General features: G+C 40.7%; 1 protein-coding gene across 9 annotated transcripts in view; it reads left to right on the top strand.

Moving 5' to 3' along the window:
• CTDP1 (CTD phosphatase subunit 1) overlaps window positions 1–22,038 on the top strand; it is a 191,491-nt gene that overhangs the window by 98,277 nt on the left and 71,176 nt on the right. For 6 of the 9 annotated variants that reach the window (XM_030552588.1, XM_030552595.1, XM_030552596.1 and 3 more), the window contains one exon: window positions 12,445–12,620. In XM_030552588.1, the coding sequence (XP_030408448.1) occupies window positions 12,445–12,620 (176 nt within the window). Of the gene's footprint in view, window positions 1–12,444; window positions 12,621–12,709; window positions 13,185–17,413; window positions 19,161–22,038 lie in introns of those variants that run through there. The other 3 variants (XM_030552594.1, XM_030552593.1, XM_030552591.1) reach the window with 3 other exon arrangements.

The following is a 22,038-nucleotide window of genomic DNA, read 5'->3' as shown; positions in this document are numbered from 1 at the left end:
AACAGTAGAATTAAAGCCTGCAATGGCTCTTTATCTATTAACTTCAAGAATGCCACCCATTGGTTTTAATGGAGCTTATACATTCAGTGGTCTATAAAACAGATTCTCCTGTAAGTACTAATTTGGCACTGTGGTACTGAGGCTAGTCATCCAACTCGGTTTCCATTCTCCTGGAGTAGCAATTCATTAAAAAAGATCAATTCTAGCTCAGTTTGCTGATCTTGCTTTGAAACTAATTGGTAGTTTCTGAATCCTCATCACAAATTCCCAAGGATTCTATTTTCAATTTTTTTTTCCAGTGTGAATAACTGCAGTTGGTTTTAATCATCATCAAAGCTAAACATATTTGGCTTTAAACATCTTAACTTGCAGAATTCTGCCTGCAAATACAGTGTACACCCTCTCTGCCCCCTTTGTTGTGGTACTACTCACTAATTTTCCTGATTATTTTTACCAGGAATAAAATAAATGTGCTGTATGACTGACCTGTTTTTATTAATGGCATTAAGGAGAAACAATAACAAAATCACAGCTATATATTTTTACAAAAGTATACAATTTTGAGGAGGATGATTTAGACAAACCAAAGTGCAGATTAGTAGCCAGTTCTCTCAACTTATCTATAAAGATGGGTATATGGAACTTATTTTACAGCTTTCTTGGGTAAAATGTTTATACCTCTTAAAAGAATAAGTGTGCTTTTAGAAGAAATGAAGCACAGGCTTGGCATGAAAGGAAGAATTGTCTAGAAGACCTAGCTTCAGTTTACTGTTTCCTATGTTACCTTGGGCAAGCACTTAGTGTCTGTGTGCCTTTGTTGCCCATGTGTAAAATGGGGATAATTGGACTTCCTTACCTCACAGGGTATTGTGAGGATAAATACATTCAAGTTTGTGGAGTGCTCAGATACTATGGTGATTGGAGCAAGATACGTACATAAGATGTCTTACTTCTCAGTCCTATGTTCTATGTCTATTGTGTACAGACTTAGACGTTCTTAGAGGAGTTTTATGAAATGTACGTAACATATTTACAAACTTGGGCACTTTATCCTACAATTTAGAAAGTAATCAAGTCCTAAAATGCTTTTTTTTATTTGTAGGTCTTTTTTTCTTGCTTTCTCTAACATCTGTTGGTCCTGCAATAGAGCATGTAATGTTTATTAAACAATGGATCATCCTCAAAATATAGTTGACTTAGCAAAGGGGAAAAAATTAGAGATTTTGTAAAGTTTTTTTTAAATCTAAAAGTTAACCTCATTGCTGGGTAGCGCTTGATTCTTACCACCAACTAGAATAGGACACTTATTCAGGGATGTTCTCAGTGTACTTAGGCACACTGCAAAAAAGTCTGGTGTAAATTATGGTATACGTAGCTATGCAATTTTATGTCGTTCTATGTACTGCAATATTAAATTTCTAAGGAGTCTTAGAGGCATTTGATATTGTTCATGCATCATGTTGGAGTTGATACACTGGGCTTTTCTCCACTGTGCAAAAAAAAAAAAGCCCATTGCCATCAACAGATACGGATGAATGAGTGTTAAACATGTTTAACCGCACATATAGCTAAAGATAAACCTCATTCAGCACCTTGTCACAAAATGTGGTTAAAACTTAATAGATTTTATGCTGAAATGCAGTTTGTCCTTGGCTGCACTTGCATTCAGCAGCAGGTCAGCTGCAGAAATACGTCAGTTTTGTAATACATAAGACCTACCATACTAGGTCAGCCCAATATCTGGCCCAGTATTCTGTCTCTAGCAGTGGTCGCTACCAGAGCTTCAGGGAGAGCGTACAGAAGAAGACAATTTTTGGAGAGAACAACCCCAGTCTTCCCCTCCTGTCTTCTGGCAGTCAGAGGTTTAGCCAGATCATTTTGGCTAATAGCCAGTGATGGACCTGTACTCCATGAACTTACCTAGTTCTTTTTTTTTAACCCAATTATACTTTTGGCCTTCAGAACATCCTCAGGGGAATGAGTTACACAGGTTAATCGTGCATTATGAAAAAGTATTACCTCTTGTTTGCAATAAATTATTCATTTCATCACTTGACCTCTGGTTTTTGTATTGTGGGAAATAACACTTCTCTCTCCACTTTGTCCACACCACTCATGATTTTCATAGACTTCTGTCATATCACCCCTTCACTGTCTCTCTTCTAAGCTGTTCCTTACCCTTAACCATCATTGTCCTTCTCTGAATTTTTCCCAGTTCCACTATATCCTTTTTGAGAAGAGATGAACAGACTAGGCTTTCCTGTGAAACCAATGCAAGAGATTTCTGTAATCTCAGTAAAGAATTAATAGGGAAATGCTACCCATATTAAGAAAGGTCATGCATTGTTAGTTTTTGTGTATTAATAGCTGCCATGTGAGAGAAATGAAGTACCAAAGCAAACTGTTCTCTGCTATATTTGCCCTATGATTCTACCTCATTTCTCAGTTCTGTACAAACTGAATTTTTAAGCACTTTTTTCATTAAATAGTAGCAGCAGCAAATGACTTTTAAACCTCTATTTCTAAAAGTTTGATTATATGGTATCTGTTTCTTATATCAAGTGATTTATATTTGTTGCGAGAACTTCTGGAAAGCAGTGACTTGATATTCACTGAAGATGCAAAGCAACACGATGAGCCTATATGTGCTGTAAAGATATTACCCCCCCGCACCCCCAAAAAAATCCTGTAAATTTGCTGCAGTTGGAATTACTAATTTTTGTGTGAATACAAGATACTACCAGACATTAATTTAACCATACATTCCTTTATTAAATCCAAAGTCCAAATATTTATATAATTGCTCTAAACATGTCAAAAAACTAAGTAATAAACAATATCTCCATATAGTAAAAAATATTCATAAGCATTTGATCAAAATACTCACAAATGGAGATACTCTGTTCAAGAGATACAACACACTCATCCTGACTTGCTCCTGCATGATCAGATAGAATCTTAGAAATACTCCTAGCAAGTCTTCCTCTTTTATACAGTACAACAAATAAGTTATGTTATGCTGATCATTACTGTCTTAGCAAAAAAAGGTTTTGGACTGTTTGAGTGTCACACCTTTCTTAGCCTTGACTAAAACAGGGTACGGTAGTTGGTTCTCCTCCTTTCAGATTATTTTAAAACTAGCTGCGCCCAGCATTTCATCAACTTGGAGCATACTTAAATGATAGTAAGTATCCCTTTAGTTCTTGTGAACTAAGTAAGTGTTTTTCTAAAGCTAAGGAAGGTAATTGCTATGAAAACCTATAGCAGTTGTTAAGCTAACTGCATCTCTGGTGGGCCTGGTTTCATTAACAGCATCCCCATTAGGTCTCAGGCCTCAAGCCTTCCCCTTTTTCTTGGAGTGGAAACAGTTCTCTTCTTACCAGAGGCTGGACTGTAGTCCCCTGGTACTAACAGTTATTATTTCAGCAAATCAGACCTAAGCTAAGACTCAGAAGGTCTGTGCCCACCAGGAGTAATATCAACTATATCCAGTCAATACCAGATTTACAATGGTGCCACTGGCGCCGGGCCCATGGTCAAAAGGGGCCCCGGCCTGCTCTTCTCCACCCCCCTGCTCTCTCCTGTGGGGTCAGAGAAGCTTGACGCTGCCGGCTGCTGTGGCTCCGTGGCAGTCTCTGCTGGCAGTTGCCTGGCTCCTCTCCCGCCTCTTTCCTCAGCTTGCTACATTCCCTCCCCCCTCTCTGCTGCCGATCAGCTGCTTGCAGGCGGGGAGTGAGGAGGAAGAGGGAGCCTCAGCACACTCACAGCTCTGGGGAAGAGGAGAAGAGGCAGGGGTGAGGCCTTGGGGAAGGGGCTGGAATTGTGGGGCATACCCCCTCCAGCTGTTTGTGTGAGCACCCCCATGACCTCAGCCTACACCCCCAGCCCCCTGCCCTGACTCCTGCACCCCCTCACACACATCCATCCCCGTCCTGATCCCTGCACTCCCCTCACACCTCCCTAGTCCTGACTCGTGCATCCCACACACACACACCCAGTTGCTGCCCTGAAACCTGCACCCCCTCACACACCCTCAGCTCCCTGCCCTGACTCCTGCAACCCCCACATCCCCACCCCCTTCCTGAGAACCGAACAGGAGCTGCTCCACATAAGCACCCCCACCCCAATCCCCTGCCCCAACCCTGAGCTCCCTCCCTAGCTCCTGGCCAGACCCTGCATCCAAACATTTTTTTACAATATTTGGAAAGATCATTAAGTGGTCTGTCGAGACACTCCGTGATTTTCAAGTGGTCTGTGGAAAAATAAGTTAGAATACAAGAACAATCAAGGTACCTCACTTTATTTTCATTTACTTTCTATTACTTATAGAAGGAGGATGAAGAAAAAAAGAATGAAAAACAGGGGCAGGGGGAGATAAAAGAGGATGTTCTTTTTCTTGGCTGGGTCCCAAGAAGGAGCCCCAGAAATGAAGCTGAGTACAGGACTGGAGGGCCCCACAAATTCTAAATCCAGCACTTGCTGTCACGTCACCTGGGCTGGGCCAGTGTAACCACTAGGCCAATTAGGCGACCGCCTAGGACGTCAAGATTTGGGGGTGCCAAAAAGCGGTGCCAAAAATTTTTTTTACACTACAGTGGAGTCGCATCTTATGTGGGGGTTAGGTTCTAAAGTCACCACGTAAGAGAAAAATTGCATATAGTGAAAATTACCATACAGTATACACTAGAAAAGGGGTCCTCAACCTGTGGCACACATGCCAAAGGTGGCACACAAAGGTGGTAATGGCAGGCTGTGGGTCCCGACTGCCGCTGAGCCTACTGTCGACCTGGGGTACTGTTCGCTCAGCTGGCAACGGGCTGAGCAGGGCCAGCAGTGAGCTGGCTCCTGTCAGCCGGTTTCCCCTTTTGCGCTGACCTTAGACCCTAACCCCTGTGTAAGATGTGACTCCACTGTATTCATTTTTTAAAATTTATAATAAGCAATGCTCTGGGGGGCGGGGGGCAAGGTGAAAGTTTTGCCTAGGATGCAAAATATCCTTGCACCGGCCCTGGATACTGTATCAGCTGATCCCCACAGTCTCCAACCTACCTGGGCAGTACAGCAGACATGGCCCTGGCCACTAGATCCTCTCCACTCCCTAGCCCACCCACCACTTGCCCCCACCCGCTTAAGGCTTAGCCCCCTTACTTTTAAAAATGTTTGCTTGCCCCTTTCTCCCCCTCAGGCTTTTCTGGCAGTCCTGTTGCCAGGTATCCAGTTTTAGACTGGAAACTCCGGTAGAAAACGAGACCTGAGTGTCCGGTTATATGCGTAACCACATTAGCCTCTGCTCCTTCCACTCCCAACACCCAATCCCAAAGGGCTGGAATAGAACCTGTCCTCCTGCTGCGGGAAGAGGGGCAGCTCAGTGCAGAGAGAGAGACAAAGAGAATGGGCTGGAACCAGGTAGGTACCTGCTCTGTGGGGGCAGGGGGATCTTGTTTACCCCCTCCCCAGCCCTGCTGCGCTTGCAGTTTACCCCAATCCCTCCCTTGCTCCAGAGACCAACCCTAGCTCTTGCCCCACTGTGCTTTTACCCCCGGCCCCTTTTACAGTCATTCCCCATGGGGGCCCACAAATATGTTTGGCTCTGGACCAACAAAAAGTTAATCCAACCCTGTATCCAGTAACCAAACAGCCTTCTTAAAGCCAAGTATTATTTATTTAGAACAAAAGCATTTCAGAGAGAACAAATCCTAAAGCAATAAACCAGTCTAGACAAATGCCTGCCTTCCCTAAGACTTACTAGTCCTCAGATTCAGGGAAGGCCCCGATTCCTTTAGACTTCTGCACAGAGAGACTCTCTCTATCAGCCTGTTCCCCTGGATGGCTCCAGAAAACTGACACCCACTTCACCTCCTGACAGTGGCTTTTTAACTGTTTATAGCTCCTCCGGTCTGTTGGTTCCCAGCATTGCAGAACAACTGTGTCACTTCTGCCTGTAGCCCTCAATGTTTGCTGGGGGGAGGCTGCTTACCTGTAGCTCTTGTGATGTTTTCCTCCTTTTCTCACAGTCTCCTATTAAGCTAGATCAATATATTCATACAGGGAAGTCCTATACGCAGTATGCAATAACTTCACCTCATTAACCATATAACTTAGTGTTTATAAAATACATCTCCATAGCCATTGGAGCAGTGATATATTTCTCTGCAGCCTTGCAAAATTTTAACTGCTGTAGTAATCAGTTCTGTAGTTTGTAGTTGTATTGCTTTCAGAAAGAGGTTTTTATCTGAAAACTAAACTTAAGCTTTCAGGAAGGACATAAAATATTATACATAATTTTGCAAAGTGAGTGAGTTTTGTATCATGTGCCATCTGTTTGTCATAAGAAAATTTAAATTCTAATACCTCATACAGTTATGTAAAGTATATTTAGTACTGTACCAGACTTGTATCTATTAGGTATCTTTCTTTAGATTGTCATGGTACATTAGCTCTTTTGGTTTTGAAAGAATCTTTATTTTCCACTGAGGCAGTTTTGTTATGAAAACATTTAATAAATGCAGTTTTCTGAGATATTCATCTCATTAGTTCCTTGTTTGCTGTATCATGAACATAAGAATCACTGTATTAAGACAGAACTGTCTTTATCATTCAGACCAATGGCCAGTGCTGGATATTTCTGAGGAAGATGTTAAAATACACACTCTCCCTATTTATGCAATGGTATACTGTCAGTTTATCCCTTAGCAAAGCTAATGGTCAGTTTCACTTTAAACAAGAGAAGTGGATGGCTCTTGTAATTTTCCTAACCAGTCATATTCATTTAATGTATTTTTTTTAATCTTACTAAGCTAGTAGAGGTACATAATTGAGGCTTTTTTAATGAACCTTTCTAGAGCTCTTTTCTTCATATTTACTATTCTGACTGGATATCCTGGTTATCCACATAAATGCATGATCTTGTTTTGAATCTTTCTAAGTGTTTGGCCTCAGTGACATCCTATGACAATGAGTTCCGTAGTATAATTATGCATTGTGGGAAATCGCATTTCCTTTTATCGGTTTTGAATTTGCTATCTTTCAGTTCTGTTGAATATGCTGTTGGTTTTGTGTTGTTGTGAGACTAGATTTCCCTTATGTATGACATTTATTATGTTGTCTACTTTTCATCTTGTCCTTTCTAATTGTTTGCTCTCTTTTCCAATCTTTCCAATCTTCTTTTCCCTATGCCCCTAATCATCATCTTTTCATGTGGTACTTTCCAGTGTTAGGAGACAGCATGCTGGACTAGGTGGCCCATGATTTGATCTGACATGTCTATTCCTACATAACACAGTTTCTGCCTAGTGTTGTAATGAAGATATTACTGGTGTGTGAAGTCGCGTTTGGGTGCTGAAAATATGCATTATGGCTCTTTTACAGGGTTTGTTAGCAAGACAAGATGGGCCTTGGTAAACAAAATCTTTCAATGCAAAGATACTATAGCATAAGTGTCAACAAAAGGGTCTGTACAAAACAGGATTAATCAATGTACACTAGTTAACTTGTAAAATTTCACTTTGCTCCTGTTCTGTTACATTATACAATGAATGCAGTAGCCTTATCTTGCATGTTTAAAGTTAAAGTTGCAGAGCCATAAATAATTGAATCGCAGTTGGCATCATTTGTCACACATTTTAAATGATTTTTACTAATTCCAAAAATGGGTTCCGTCTCTTTACTTTTAGATTGTTGTGAGGCTGTCACTATTCCTCTTCTCTTACGCCTTCTGAGACTACTTCTGTTCCTGGCAACATAAGTTGGGGAGAAGCAGCAGCAGAAACTAGCATATGCAGCTGCTCTCTGAAACGCCAGTAGCTGTCTGGTATTTGTAATGTGGGGAAGTATGGAGCATCTGGGTCCTCCAATGCTCATCTTTTAAGCAGGGCACTGGGAGGAAGCGCTTCCTTTTCCTCTGAAGACCACAGATGTTGTGGGGGAGGGAGGGCTCCTAAAGAGGTCAGTGAAACTGCCCCACAGAGGTCCCTCTTACAAATCTGTGTGAACCCTGTGATCTGCCTCTGCATTCATCCTCTGTCCTATCTGTACAACCTGCTAGGAGAGGCAATCAAGGTCCTGAGTCTCCCAAGACCCTTCTCTTTTCCTCTCCCTTCTTCCTTCTAACCTGGCCTCTTCAATAGATTTCTCTCCTCTGAAAAGTGAGGTGTGGGGAGAATGTGTGTATGAGAGAGAAGGGGAGAGAAGCTTGTCCTTTTTTGCTTTCTCTGGGAAACAGAGGCAAGCACTTCTCTGGTTCTGCAGGAGAGGAGTGGGAGGTAAGCATGCTGGTTTCACTACATGATCTTCTGCTCATCACTCCCAGCCACACTCTTCATCTTCTCCTCTGCTTCACATATCTGGTCTGAGATTTCAGAAGGAAAAGTGTGTTGCTACCTGAGTCTATATATTTTCAAGAACTGCAGCCTGTTTTTTCTTCTAGCTATTGCATACAGGTATTTGTAATATATCCATTACTATTAAAAATACTTTAGAAAGATCACAATGGCTTTTGTTTATCTTCCCACTGACACTCTTCTGAAGTGACACCAGCCACGCTTAAAATAAGCAAAATAAAACAGGAAGCGCTCTCAATGCAGTGTATCATCTTGTAGCATTTGGTCTTAAGATTTCATACCTACTGTTTGGGACTTGCAAGAGAAATTATCCTGTAGGGAGATTCCTTGTCCTGTCCAAAGGATGAAAGACAAGAGGCAATGGATGTCGTTTAATTAGGCTGAAACTGTATTCACTCAACGTATCTGGGAATACCAACAATAAATTGAGAGTGCAGGTTGTCATTCTTTCCTCAGTTGTTTTCACGTATGTGGGAGGGCTGCCATCAGCTCTGACCCTTCCCATCCTGGTCCCATCCAGACCAGGAGCATGTGCAAGATGAGCAAGCAGGGGCACAGCCCACCTGCCCCCAGTCAGCGGGGGCACAGAACTCCTCCAGGGCTGGGAGAGTGAGCTCCTCCGGGAGAAGGCAGGAGATGACAGTTCCTCTGGCCCTGGATCCAGCTCCTCCAGCTGCCAGGAGAGAGTGAGGTCCTCTGCCTGTAGGGGGGAAGGGAGAGAACCAGCTCCGCTGGCCTGGGATACGTGGGGAGAACCAGGTCCTCTGGCTGTGTGGGACACAAAGTGCCCCTCCAAAAGCAGCCAAATTTTTATTCCTGTGCACGCCCCTGACCCAGACCATTGCTGCGACCTGCCGCCCTCCATCATATGAGGGTTAAGAGAGACTAGAAGGGGTGTGTGTGTCTATGCTATACTGGATATTAGGAGCTCCAGCCCCCCTTTTTCCATCTTCCTTATGGGATTCCCTCCTGTAAATCCACTTCCAACACAATGCCCCTCTGCTATGTACATTGGCCAGACTGGACAGTCTCTACGGAAAAGGATGAATGGACACAAATCAGATATTAGAAATGGTAATACACAAAAACCTGTAGGAGAACACTTCAACCTCCCTGGCCACACTATAGCAGACCTTAAGGTGGCCATCCTGCAGCAAAAAAACTTCAGGACCAGACTTCAAAGAGAAACTGCTGAGCTTCAGTTCATCTGCAAATTTGACACCATCAGCTCAGGATCAAACAAAGACTGTGAATGGCTTGCCAACTACAGAACCAGTTTCTCTTCCCTTGGTTTTCACACCTCAACTGCTAGAACAGGGCCTCATCCTCCCTGATTGAACTAACCTCATTATCTCTAGCTTGCTTGCATATATGTATACCTGCCCCTGGAAATTTCCACTACATGCATCTGATGAAGTGGGTATTCACCCACGAAAGCTCATGCTCCAAAACCTCTGTTAGTCTATAAGGTGCCACAGGATTCTTTGCTGCTTTTCCAACACTTGTTTGTTGGAAAACTGTATCCCCTCTGTGAACAAGTACAGGGGACACCTGCCACCTACTGAGTTGTGACATCTTGATCTAACCTCGTTATCTCCCCAACCTGCTGTGGGGAAGGCAAACAACTGCACCCTATCTCAGCCTATTTGGCATTCTCCCAACCCAGAAATAAGATGACTAGCACACCACCACAGCAGATGATAAAAATCTGATTCTGTTTTGATGTATGGATAGGAGGGTGGGTGCTATTGATCATTTTGAGAGAGAGAGAGAGAGAGAGAGAGAGAGAGAGAGTGAGTGTGTTTGTTCTGGATAGCAGGGGTATAAATACCTTCCTCTTCCCCGTAGTACATATGATAGGTCACTGTCCCTCTCTGGTCCAGCTATTTACTGTCCACTCAGGTAAGTCCATTCCCTATTTCCCTCCTTTGTAACCCAAATGCAGTAGGGAGCTTGAAGGAGTCCTATCCCCGTCCTCCCCCCGCCTTTTTTTCCCCCCTGCTGCCCAGGCAAAGAGTCATCACATTCAGTTGTGGTTAGCATGTATGGCCCAAATCAGTTGGGGGCGGGGGGCCAGGATAGCTCTAGTGGTTTGACCATTGGCCTGATAAACCCAGCGTTGTTAGTTCAGTCCTTGAGGGGCCTTGAAAACCAAGAGAGGAGAAACTACAAGCCAGCTACAGAACCAGTTTCTCCTCTCTTGGTTTTCACACCTCAACTGCTAGAACAGGGCCTCATCCTCCCTGATTGAACTGACCTCGTTATCTCTAGCTTGCTTGCTAGCATATATTTACCTGCCCCTGGAAATTTCCACTACATGCATCTGAGGAAGTGGGTATTCACCCACGAAAGCTCATGCTCCAAAACGTCTGTTAGTCTGTAAGGTGCCACAGGATTCTTTGCTGCTTTTAAAGACCAGTGAACCACTTTACTTCCCTGAGAGTTCCAGGAGGGAGTGGGACTCTTCAGGGCAGACATTTTTGGGGAAATTTGAGATTGGGACTGTGTTGGGGTCACCTTGCAAGTAGTAACTTGCTGGTGGAGATGACGCTGCAGGCAGACTTCTGGGGTCAGACTGCTGAACAGAGACACTCAAGGAACCACATGCTTGTCTGTTGGTGTTTATGTTGAGACGCACAGCAGGAGTGTGTGAAAGGCATCCGGGGTTATAGGGAGGCAGTGAGACCTCTCGCTGGTCACCAAAACATTACAGGGGTGTTGGTTATCCTAACCCCACAGGAGGTAGTGTATTCCCCTTTTCCTTTGAATCTGGCATCACCTTACCTTAACCAGAGAAGGGGGATTAGAAAGATCCAGGCATTTCTTTGAGGCCTGGCGTTTGCCTCATACAGTAGCACTGCAGCAGGCTGTGGCCTGGGTCAGTCTAGGGTGACCAGATGGCAAGTGTGAAAAATCAGGATGGGAGTGGAGGGTAATAGTAGCCTATATAAGAAAAAGACCCCAAAATCGGGACATCTGGTCACCCTAGGTCAGTCATGGGAATAAGATGACCCCAGTAGGCCTAAAAATACTAGCACACTATGGATTTGAGCATTGAAAACGGTTAGGTCATTGATAGGCTGGGGGATTTGGGGTCTTAACCCACCTCCTTTTTCACTGCTGCCAGGACATGTTGCTTTTTGAAGAAAATTTAAGGTTCCGTAGAGTTGCAGTCATTTGTCCCAAAGAACCCAACAGTCCTGCTTCTCTTCTCATTGCCCACTACCATTCTCATTGAGAAGTTAGTGTGTGGCAACACCACCTACACCTTCTTACTCCTTCTCCACCTGTAGTTCAAATGCTTATTTTAAAAGTATGGAACCTCTTGTGGCATCTCAACACAGCACATGGGTCTGTTTTCTTTTAATGTTCATTTCTGCAGCTGCAAACCTAGAATGAATAAGCATATTTTAGACTAACATAAAATCCATGCTAACTTCTTAGAAGCGAAAGACAAACTGCTATTTAATTAAATGTATAAATGTTTTAATAGACTTGCCTTCTTAAATGGCAAGCAAGTAGTCAGAATCTGATTATAACAGTGTCTTCTGTATCTTCAGTTCCTGTCATACAGTATCATTTGGAAAAAGCCTTTTGCTAAAATTAAGTTTTTAAATAGGAATGCCTGAAAAAAAATAAAAATTCTTATTAACTGAAGACACATTTAAATATATATTTTTGAACAAATGACCAGCTGTACATTGCTGTGGTGGTGCAAAGTTTGTCCCTTTAATTTGTAAAGAGTTTGCCCTTACCAATAATATGGCTTCATGGCTGTTTCTCTAGTATTCCTATACGTTATTTTAAGTCATTTAAAATGGAATTGTATTGGTGGTGGTGGTGGTGGTGATTGTTACTGTAGCTTAGTATGTATCATACTTGTGTGAATATAAACTTAATTTAATCTGCATAAATATGTTGTCAATATTGTGGAAACCTTTAAAGACACTGAACTTCATATTTTTTTAAGCAAAAAGAGCAAGAAAGCTGTTTATAAGACATTTTAAAATAGATAATTACAAGTTACAAGTCTAGTAACAGTGTGAGAGAGTGATATAATTAATAACTCAGTAGAGCACATACTGACAATTGACCAATTTTTCAGGTTGATGACATCTTAGGCGAAGGCAGTGATGATAGTGACAGTGAGAAAAAGAAGACGGAAGAGGAGGGAGAGAAACCACAGAGTAGTGCAACAGAATCGCTAGGAATGAAAATAGAAGAGAGGCCTGGATCATCATCCTCATCAAGTGAAAGGAGCTTAACAGGCAGTGTACCCAGGTATGAGTTGTTCAAATGCAAGAATGGTTTTTATATCAGAAATTCAACAAAATGATATTTAAAATGGGATTCACTTATACTTTATATAGAGTCTCTTCTAAAAACAAAGAGTTGGAGTCTTCTACAGAAAATGTTCATAAGAAATAAACGCAAGTTTGTCCCCAGCTATCGTGACCGAAGTTCCCTCTAAGCTGGGCGGCTGCCCTCCCCCCACTGCCATGACGCTTCTGCCCTCTGCTTTGGAGCTGCTCCCAGGAGCCTCCTGCTTGCTGTGCAGAGGAGGGAGGTGATGCTGATATCAGGGTGTCCCCATCCCCCCGCCTCTGTACCCCATCTTCACCACAGGGCTCAAGACGGAGGGAGCTTGCTGGTAGCTGCTGCTGTCTGAACGAGCTTATCTACTTAAAAGGGCAGCGTACTTTAAAGGGGCAAGCATGTCTGTCTGTGTGTGTGTCTGTCTCTCTCTCTCTCACCACATACTTGTGGTGGTGGTGGTGGTGGTGTTACTTCTTGATACTACTTTCAAAGTGTGTTTTAGTTTTTTGACTGGTCTGTTCGTTTCATAATTTTTTTCTCTCTTACACTTAAATTTAATTTTTTGAGTAATGAGTTCTAAAATGCCTAACCTGTCCTGGCTGGAGTAATTATCCCTATGGTAACTTTTTAATAAAATATATATAGCATATCTAGGGTTTTTATTTCTACCGGTGGTGTACATCCATATATTACCACGAGATGGTGCACATAACAAAATTCATTCCACACATGAATGGAAAAAATTAGAGGGAACATTGAAAGTATAACTATCAACCAATTTTATATTAAAACCAGAGTTGGCACGAAATCATAAACACAATAAAGGAATGCTAACAAGGTTGAATAGCCCTACATTTAAAGCCCACTCAAACTTAATTTTTCCAAGTCTGCAGCTATATAGAAACAAATAAAGTATTACCTTCAAGATGAGACCCTTTATTGTCTTAAATTTCCAACCGGTAGGTTCAGTATCCATCTACCACCAATTGGTAAAGAATCAAATGTGTTGTAAGGATGCTCATTCTGCCTTCCCTCTGCTTTCCTTTGAGGCTCCATTTTCATTATTACATTTATAAGAACTTAGATTTCTTAAATCTCAGCTCAATGACTTAAGTCTGCAGCTGTCTTATTAGAGGCAAATACATTTCTCTGTAATGGAAGAGAAATGTAAATTTTAAAGCCATCAACTTTTGATTGTCTAAATCATCTGTTAATTTTTTTATCATAACTCAGAAATCTCTCTATGCAGAGCGAGTTTGCTGTAATTGACTGAAGCATCTCAGTCTGGGGGTTAAATGGTAGCTGTGAGCTTCTGTAAATTGTGTCCTACAGTCATAAGTGAATTCACTGGTATTTTAGTAGCACAAGACTGTATATCAGGAAACCACCATATGGTATGACATGATTGATGCTTATGAGGAGGGCCACAGCTGGGACAGCCAGGTTGCTGTGGGTTAATCACTGTTGAGGAGCTATATAGAAAACTTATAAAGGATTTGCTATCCTGGTTCTTAGGTTCTTGCACTTAATCTTGTATATATGATCACTTAAATTCATCAAATAAGTTGGTGTGACCAGGTACCTGGAAGGGCTACACTGAAAATGCTTACTTGGGCAAACTGCAAGGAATAGGGCAGACAATCCCTAAAATTGGTGGTTTAGTCTATAATTAGATTCACTAAGCCAGTAACAAAACAGCTTCTGTAATACCACACTGGTTACCAAGAAACAAAAATACAGTCCCTTTTAAGCATCCCAGTCCTTGATCCCACCTAGACAGCCAAGTCTAATATGGTGAGTAGTTACTGAAAACCAGATTCACCTTATGTTACGTCCACCAGTCCCAAAGGACCAGACACTGATCTTCAGGTCAATATGAATCTCAGATCTTACCCAATAATGACACTGATACCTGTGCTTTAGTAACAAAAACTAAAGGTTTTAATACTAAAAAAAGAAAGAAGAGTGTTGCTGTGGTTAAAAAGATAAGATACATACAGATCTGTGTAAAGGCCTTAGGTCAGTCTCATAGCAGAGTTGGTGAGGCTGCTGACTTGTAAAAGTCTTTCTGGAATCATTGTAAAAGGTTATAATCCAATAGGCAGTCTAGGTGTAGAGTTTGTTCAAATTCTTCCATGAGAATTCCAGGGTAAATTCAGAGTAAACCTGGAGAACTCAGTCTTGTGGCTTAGACCTTCCCTCTCAAAGTTTAAAAAGACCTGAGATAAGAAGGATCAGCGCTAGGGCTGCTTCGTTATAGTCTTCTAGCAAGCTGATAAGCCTCTTGACAGCAGACCAGCCCTTCCTCAGATGAAGAATAGGGAGTATATATTGTTGCTTTGAAGTTAATCTTCTATTTTCTATGCAGTCACAGGTAACTAGCTGCATTTATTCATATAAGCAATTAGCCATTCAAACTACTAAGGTATTTCATTATAGCACAGATAAGCTGAAGACAATGTAAATAATATTATTAGTTCCTACAGTATCTTACATCTTTGATCTTAAAGTTAACTGACCCATCTGCATGCATAATATAATTCCATTAAGACATGAAATGGAATTAGCATCTACAAGCTACTTGTAACATGATATAGGTAAACACAAATACACTTAGTATCCACCCTTTGACTCTCTAAAAATACAGGCAGACATGTTAAAGATTCTAATCTACTTAACATGGCTTTGATAACTATCTAGAAGGAATGGCCTTGTTTACCATGATAATACCCTTTTGATACATCCTTAAGTGTTGCTTCTAGGTCTCACAGCTTGCTAATTGTTTAACCTGTGCTGGCTCAGCATTACAGCTGGGAAAAGGAAAATAGTGTTAGGCAAAATGGGTCTAAAATGAGGGATTTAAAAGGTTAACGGGTAGGCATTAGGCTCACTGTTAACCGACCTCAACCCTTAATCCCGTGCACACCAACCACAGCAGACCTGGCTGCGCCGGGTCAGCCAGAGCAGCCCTGAGGCCGGGCCGTGGCAGACCAGCCAGTGTGACCTCTGTTAAACGATATAATTTTAATCATTTAACCGGTTAACTTTTAAAACAATATTTACAGCCCTATCTGAAACAGTTAAAATTAGTCACTGTACTTTGACAACTAATGATAGGATTTTCAAAAGTGTTCCTCATAGGCTGTGTTCTCATCAAAGTCTATGTTAAAACTCCACTTTGACTTTAGTGGGAGCAGAGAGGTAGGTCAGTGCTGAGCATTTTTGAAAATCCCACCTTGAGTCACTTGAAAAGTTAAATGGCATGTTCCATTCATTTGTCTTAACAATATTCAGTGTTTCACCAGAGATCACAGGTTCTGAAAAAGAGTGGTAAAATAACCAGAGTTGTAGAGAAATGGAGTTATTTTAAGTGATTCTTTGTGTTTCTTGCATAAAGAGGTGAACAAGTACATTTGTAATTGGCTTGGATTTTCTGCAGTAAAGAATTATAGATAAACCTGACCACTATTGTTTTTCTTGCTTAGGTTCTCTCTTCACTGCAGAAGCAGATATGACCTAGAAACTAGAATAGACGTAGGGTTGTCTGAATGTTTTTGTAAGGGCTGTGAAGTAACTTCTCTCCCCACAAGAGAAAATGGCTAACTCAAACATTGTAAAACATTCATGGTCAAAGGCTAATAAATAGGCTACTGGAAAATATATCATGATGCACTGATTCTGTTGCCGAACTAATTTTTACTAGTCCAGGTGTTCTTTAAGAGGACATTTAATTTGATAGACTTCCATCTGTAAATCTTAATCATAGATGAAGGAAGTAGTTAACTGTCTTAGGCCATGTCTACATCTAAAATTTTGCAGCGCTGGTTGTTACAGCTGTATTAGTACAGCTGTATAGGGCCAGCGCTGCAGAGTGGCCACACTTACAGCAACCAGCGCTGCAAGTGGTGTTAGATGTGGCCACACTGCAGCGCTGTTGGGCGGCTTCAAGGGGGGTTCCGGGAACGCGAGAGCAAACCGGGAAGGGAGACCAGCTTGATTACCAGAGGCTTCCTCCTTCCACGGAGGTCAAGAAAAGCGCTGGTAAGTGTCTACATTGGATTACCAGCGCTGGATCACCAGCGCTGGATCCTCTACACCCGAGACAAAACGGGAGTACGGCCAGCGCTGCAAACAGGGAGTTGCAGCGCTGGTGGTGCCCTGCAGATGTGTACACCTTCAAAGTTGCAGCGCTGTAACTCCCTCACCAGCGCTGCAACTTTCTGATGTAGACAAGCCCTTAGTTCCTGCAGACCAATTGCAACAGTAGAGGGAGGGCTTTACCACTGATCACTGAAGCGCTGCCTTGACACGTGCAAGTCCCACAAAGATAGATTATGGCATAGACAAACTTAGTACCACTAATTAACAAAATTCAAGATCATGTATAAAATGTTTCCAATTAGCAAGAATGACTCAGCCTGGGACTAGCAATTTTTTGTTTTAAATTAACTTCCTGAATATATTAGTTTTTAATCAATTATGATAATAAAATAGATGTTGTTGTGTTCCACTGTAAATATTTTTTAGTAAATCAGCTGTCATAATTTCCTGTTATAGCTAAAAAACAGTAAAATGACTGCTTAATGCAGATATCTGCATTATCTATAGCAATATGGTTGAAGTTTAAATTAGTTTATGGCATAAATAACTGATTTAATGTCAAAATATTTCAGTAATTTATACTGTAATTGTTTGACAGGACCAAATAGAAATTTCCTAATGGATATGAACCAATGCATTGATATTCTTTTTTTCAGCCAGCAGGTAATGTAGTAAATGTCTATAACTTGTTCTCCAAGTTCATTCATCTGTGGGCTACATCAGCAACTTGCCAGATGCCTGAAGATTATATTTACATTAAGTATTGTGGAGTTGATTAGTATTGTCCTCTTCTTTAATGTGGAAGGAATCTGTGGAGTCTGCAGATCTGGTTACTTATGGAATATTGTTGCATACTGGGACCTATAGTCTCTGCAGGTCGCAATGCTTTAAAATGAGGATGGTCACAAAATATTATAGAGCTCTGACACGTTGACCATAAAAACCTGAAAGATGAGCTTTAGAAATGTTAGCTTAAAAATGGACATCAGTCCACCTTAGGGGAGAGATTGTCACTGGACTTCAGACCAAAACTAACTTATCTTGTGTCATGATACCGTGGGTGCTGAAATTGCAGTATTACACGTGGGCGTGTGTAGTATTTGGGGCACACACAAACCGTAGCATTAGTAGCTATACCATCATTATAGTCTAGTGTATAATGCACATGAAATAAAATGATGTACATACTTTCCAAGAATATATGGAGAAATAGCATATGGTATACTTTCAACAGATAACAATGCTTCAGTTACTGGCACTGTGACCCAACATAATAGTTAATGTGCATTACAAAGCATGCACTCTTGTGTAACAGTTCGATGCTTCGAGTGTTGAAATCTGTAGAATGCCATGGTGAAATGTTGACCTAAGTTGTCAGACTGGGTATTGGTTTTTCTAACTAAAGAATCTAATAGTTATAAAGAACAATGACATATACACCTCTTTAAATGTTTGCTTTTAAACATAATTGTTTGGTTTATTATATTGTGCTGAAATGCGAACATTAATTGAAAAATTCAGGACATCCTCTGGTAGCTACCCTAGAACATTTCTAAAATTCTAATAAGTGGTGGCACATCTCTGTGAAAAATAATGGCTTTCAGAAACGGTAATGACTGTCACATTTCAGAATAGAAAAGGAGCATCGTTTTCGTATTCTGTTCTATCATGGCTTGATGATGGTACATTGGTGCAGCCAGTGCTACGTTCTACAGAATCCTTTAAAAATCATGGCCCCTTCTGCAACTTGATAAAATGCAGGCCTTTTTCTCCCAGCTTTTTTATACTTGGAAGTACAATCACCTGCTTGCATATGCTGAAACGTGACTATATTCCATGGTATATAAAAGATAAAGTATAAATCAATCATTGAAAAGACTTGTTCATTATAATACCGTTCTGCATTTGTTCCATGATATGATGTTATGACTTACATGAGAAATTAAAAATAAGTTGAAACAGCAAATGTGTATCATCCTTAAAATCTAAACTGAACTGAATTTTGTACATAAATATTTGTTGCACTCTGTAGCTTGCATTCTTCTTTCTAATTTTTAAAAGAGAAGTTGGAGACAGATCTGATCGAGCACCTCTTTTAAGTAGATGGGAGTTTTGTGATTTACTTTGGTGGAAGCTGCACTGTGCCCCAGATGTATCCAGTAACTGTTTCTACTAACTGAGAGATAACGAAAGTATACTTGTTAATGTAATAAAAACATGCCATGCATTAAGTTTGTTGCCATAATTCTTGAATAAGTAGTTATAAATTATCAAAATCCAACAGCAGTTTCAGTAAGTGTAGGTAATGATTAATGTCATCTAGTATGAAAAAGCTTTTAAAGAGACTCATACATTTAATCATGAGCATTTTCTTCTGTAAGAGAAGCGGGTGACTAGTCAGCTCCAGTTGCGTAGTATATCCTTGTATCAACAAGAAATAGCTAAATATTTGAGCCTCATTTACATTAAGTAAATAATATTTTGCTTTCTTTTTCAAGTGCAAGCAATTTGTGTAACACACTTGTCTACAGTAATGAGTAGGGGGGTGGCAACAGCAATATATTTTGATTTTACAGATATCATACCCTGTGCACATTTTAAATTTTGTATGCTGTGGGATCCCTGCAAGGACAGAACATTTATTGAATTGAGGTTGTGTTACACATCAGTAGATTTTGAAAGTTATCAAAATTACTGCTAAAATTTAGTGGCTATAAGTCATTCTTCTGTTTTTTCTGTTTCAGTGAATCCTGCCCTAATTTGTAGTCTAACACTAGAATTTTTTGTTCAATTTTGTTTTTGTTTTGTAAGTTCTGTAATTGAGCTATGTGGTCTGGACATCTCTTAGTTTTCTATTCATTAACTGTTTTATGTGGAAATTGGAGGAGTTTTTGAAACAGAAAAAGGAAATGATTCTGCCAAAATGTGGTCTAGACTCAGTTATGGCAAATAGGAGAATAAGACTTTGTCTTTACTGCAAAGAAGGATAAAAGGTGAAAGGTTTATTTTTTACATAAAGATATCTAGGCTTGGAAGGATTACATTTTTATCAGTAAATATTGGTAAACCCCCCACACACACGTGGGCACACACATTGACAAAAGAAAATTTCCATCAATAATTGAAATGTACAGCTTGGCCAAATAAGAAAAATGCTGGTTGAGAACCTAGAGTTTGAGTTAAGGATATTTACTTTGCATATGATATGTGATGTTGACAATTGGTGTATTAATGGTTATAACAGTTATAAAGCTTTAACTTATTTAATCTCAACATCTAGTGTCATTTCATTATCTAACTCCCTCCTTACTTTCTCACAATCATGAAAATTTACATGAATAAAAATTGAACAAAATAAAATCCCTAATTTTGCACAACTGTGAAAATGTAAATTGATAGAGCATGCTTAAAAATAAACATTGAAATTAAATTATAAAAAAAATTTATATCGAATTCTGTCACATCTGATGATAGCTATCTCAATGTAAAATTCTAGTGGAGACAACGCACAAGTAGCATTGTCCACAGGTAGCTAGTTGACGTACACTCGCACCATGCACCAGGGGTTTTCTTCAGTTAGCTATATCAAAGAAAACATTACAGTGCCTTGTCTCCATTAGGATTTTACATCAGGAATACATACCTTGATATAAAAACCCACACATTTTTGCACTGCAGACCTAGCCTCAGACAGACTTCCTTGATTTATTTAACGTCTTAAACAGTAACTGATTAAATGTCTTCTGTACATGTATATATATAATCTTACCTAGTGTGCAAAATACCCATTAAATCTTTTCCATGCATCCATCCATCCAAAGCATAAGTTGCCATTGTCATAACATATATTGCACCATATAATGCAGGATTAATTGTACTTGGGCATAAGCTGGTCTTAAATTGGGCCAGGTTGGCAAGCCATGTGCTTTTTTTAAACACAGCCTTGTTCTCTAGAATCTCAGCTTTCATTTAAAAGGTATCTCTCTCTAGTAGGGCTGTCAAGTGAATTTAAAAAATTGATCACGATTAATCACCCGATTAATCGCCGTGTTAAACAATAATAAAATACCATTTAAATATTTTTGCATGTTTTCTACATTTTCCAATATATTGATTTCAGTTACAACACAGAATACAAAGTGTACGCTGCTCACTTAATATTTTTATTACAAATATTTGCACTGTAAAAAGATTTTAAAAAATTTCAGTTCACCTAATGTATGTACTGTAGTGCAGTCTCTTTATTGTGAAAGTTGAACTTATGAATGTAGAATTATGTACAAAATACTGCATTCAAAAATAAAACAATGTAAAACTTGAAAATCTACAAGTCCACTCAGTCCTACTTCTTGTTCAGCCAATCGCTCAGACAAACAAGTTTCTTTACATTTGTAGGAGATAATGCTGCCTACTTCTTGTTTACAATGTCACCTGAAAGTGAAAACAGACGTTTGCATGGCACTGTTATAGCCGGCATCCAGGGCCGGCTCCAGGCCCCAGCGCGCCAAGTGCGTGCTTGGGGTGGCATGCCACGGGGGGCGCTCTGCCGGTTGCCGGGAGGGCGGCAGGCAGCTCCAGTGGACCTCCCGCAGACATGCCTGCAGAGGGTCCGCTGGTCCCGCGGCTCCGGTGGAGCATCCACAGGCACGCCTGCAGGAGGTCCACCGGAGCCGTGGGACCAGTGAGCGGTAGAGCGCTCCCCGCAGCGTGCCGCCGTGCTTGGGGCAGCAAAATGGCTAGAGCCGGCCCTGCCGGCGTCGCAAGATATTTATGTGCCCAGATGCTCTAAAGATTCATATGGCCCTTCGTGCTTCAACCACATTCTAGAGGAGTGCACTACAGTACTTGTATGAGATGAATTAAAAAAATATTTATCATTTTTACAGTATAAATATTTGTATTTTTTTAAAAAAAAAGTGAGCACTATACACTTTATTGTGTGTTCTAATTGAAATTCATATATTTGAAAAATAGAAAAACATCCAAAAATATTGAATAAATTTCAATTGGTATTCTGTTTAACAGTGCAATTAAAACTGTGATTAATCTCTAATGAGTGTAAACTGATGCCTCAGTCTGTGGAAAGCCTGTTACAGTAGCTGTGAAGGTATGTACTGCCTTATTCACCTCCGTGGAGTATTAACTTAGATGCCTAATGATTTATATGTCAACATTAACTATTTTGCTGCTGCTAATCAAAGCATGTAAAGGCTTGTCTAGACACAAACTGCTATAGCAGTGCAGCTGCATGGCTTCAGTGAAGACCCTATCTATGCTGATG

This window comes from Gopherus evgoodei, chromosome 2, assembly GCF_007399415.2.
Source record: "Gopherus evgoodei ecotype Sinaloan lineage chromosome 2, rGopEvg1_v1.p, whole genome shotgun sequence".
In the NCBI taxonomy this organism is placed as follows: Eukaryota; Metazoa; Chordata; order Testudines; family Testudinidae; genus Gopherus; species Gopherus evgoodei.
This window is presented reverse-complemented; position numbering and strand designations above follow the sequence as displayed.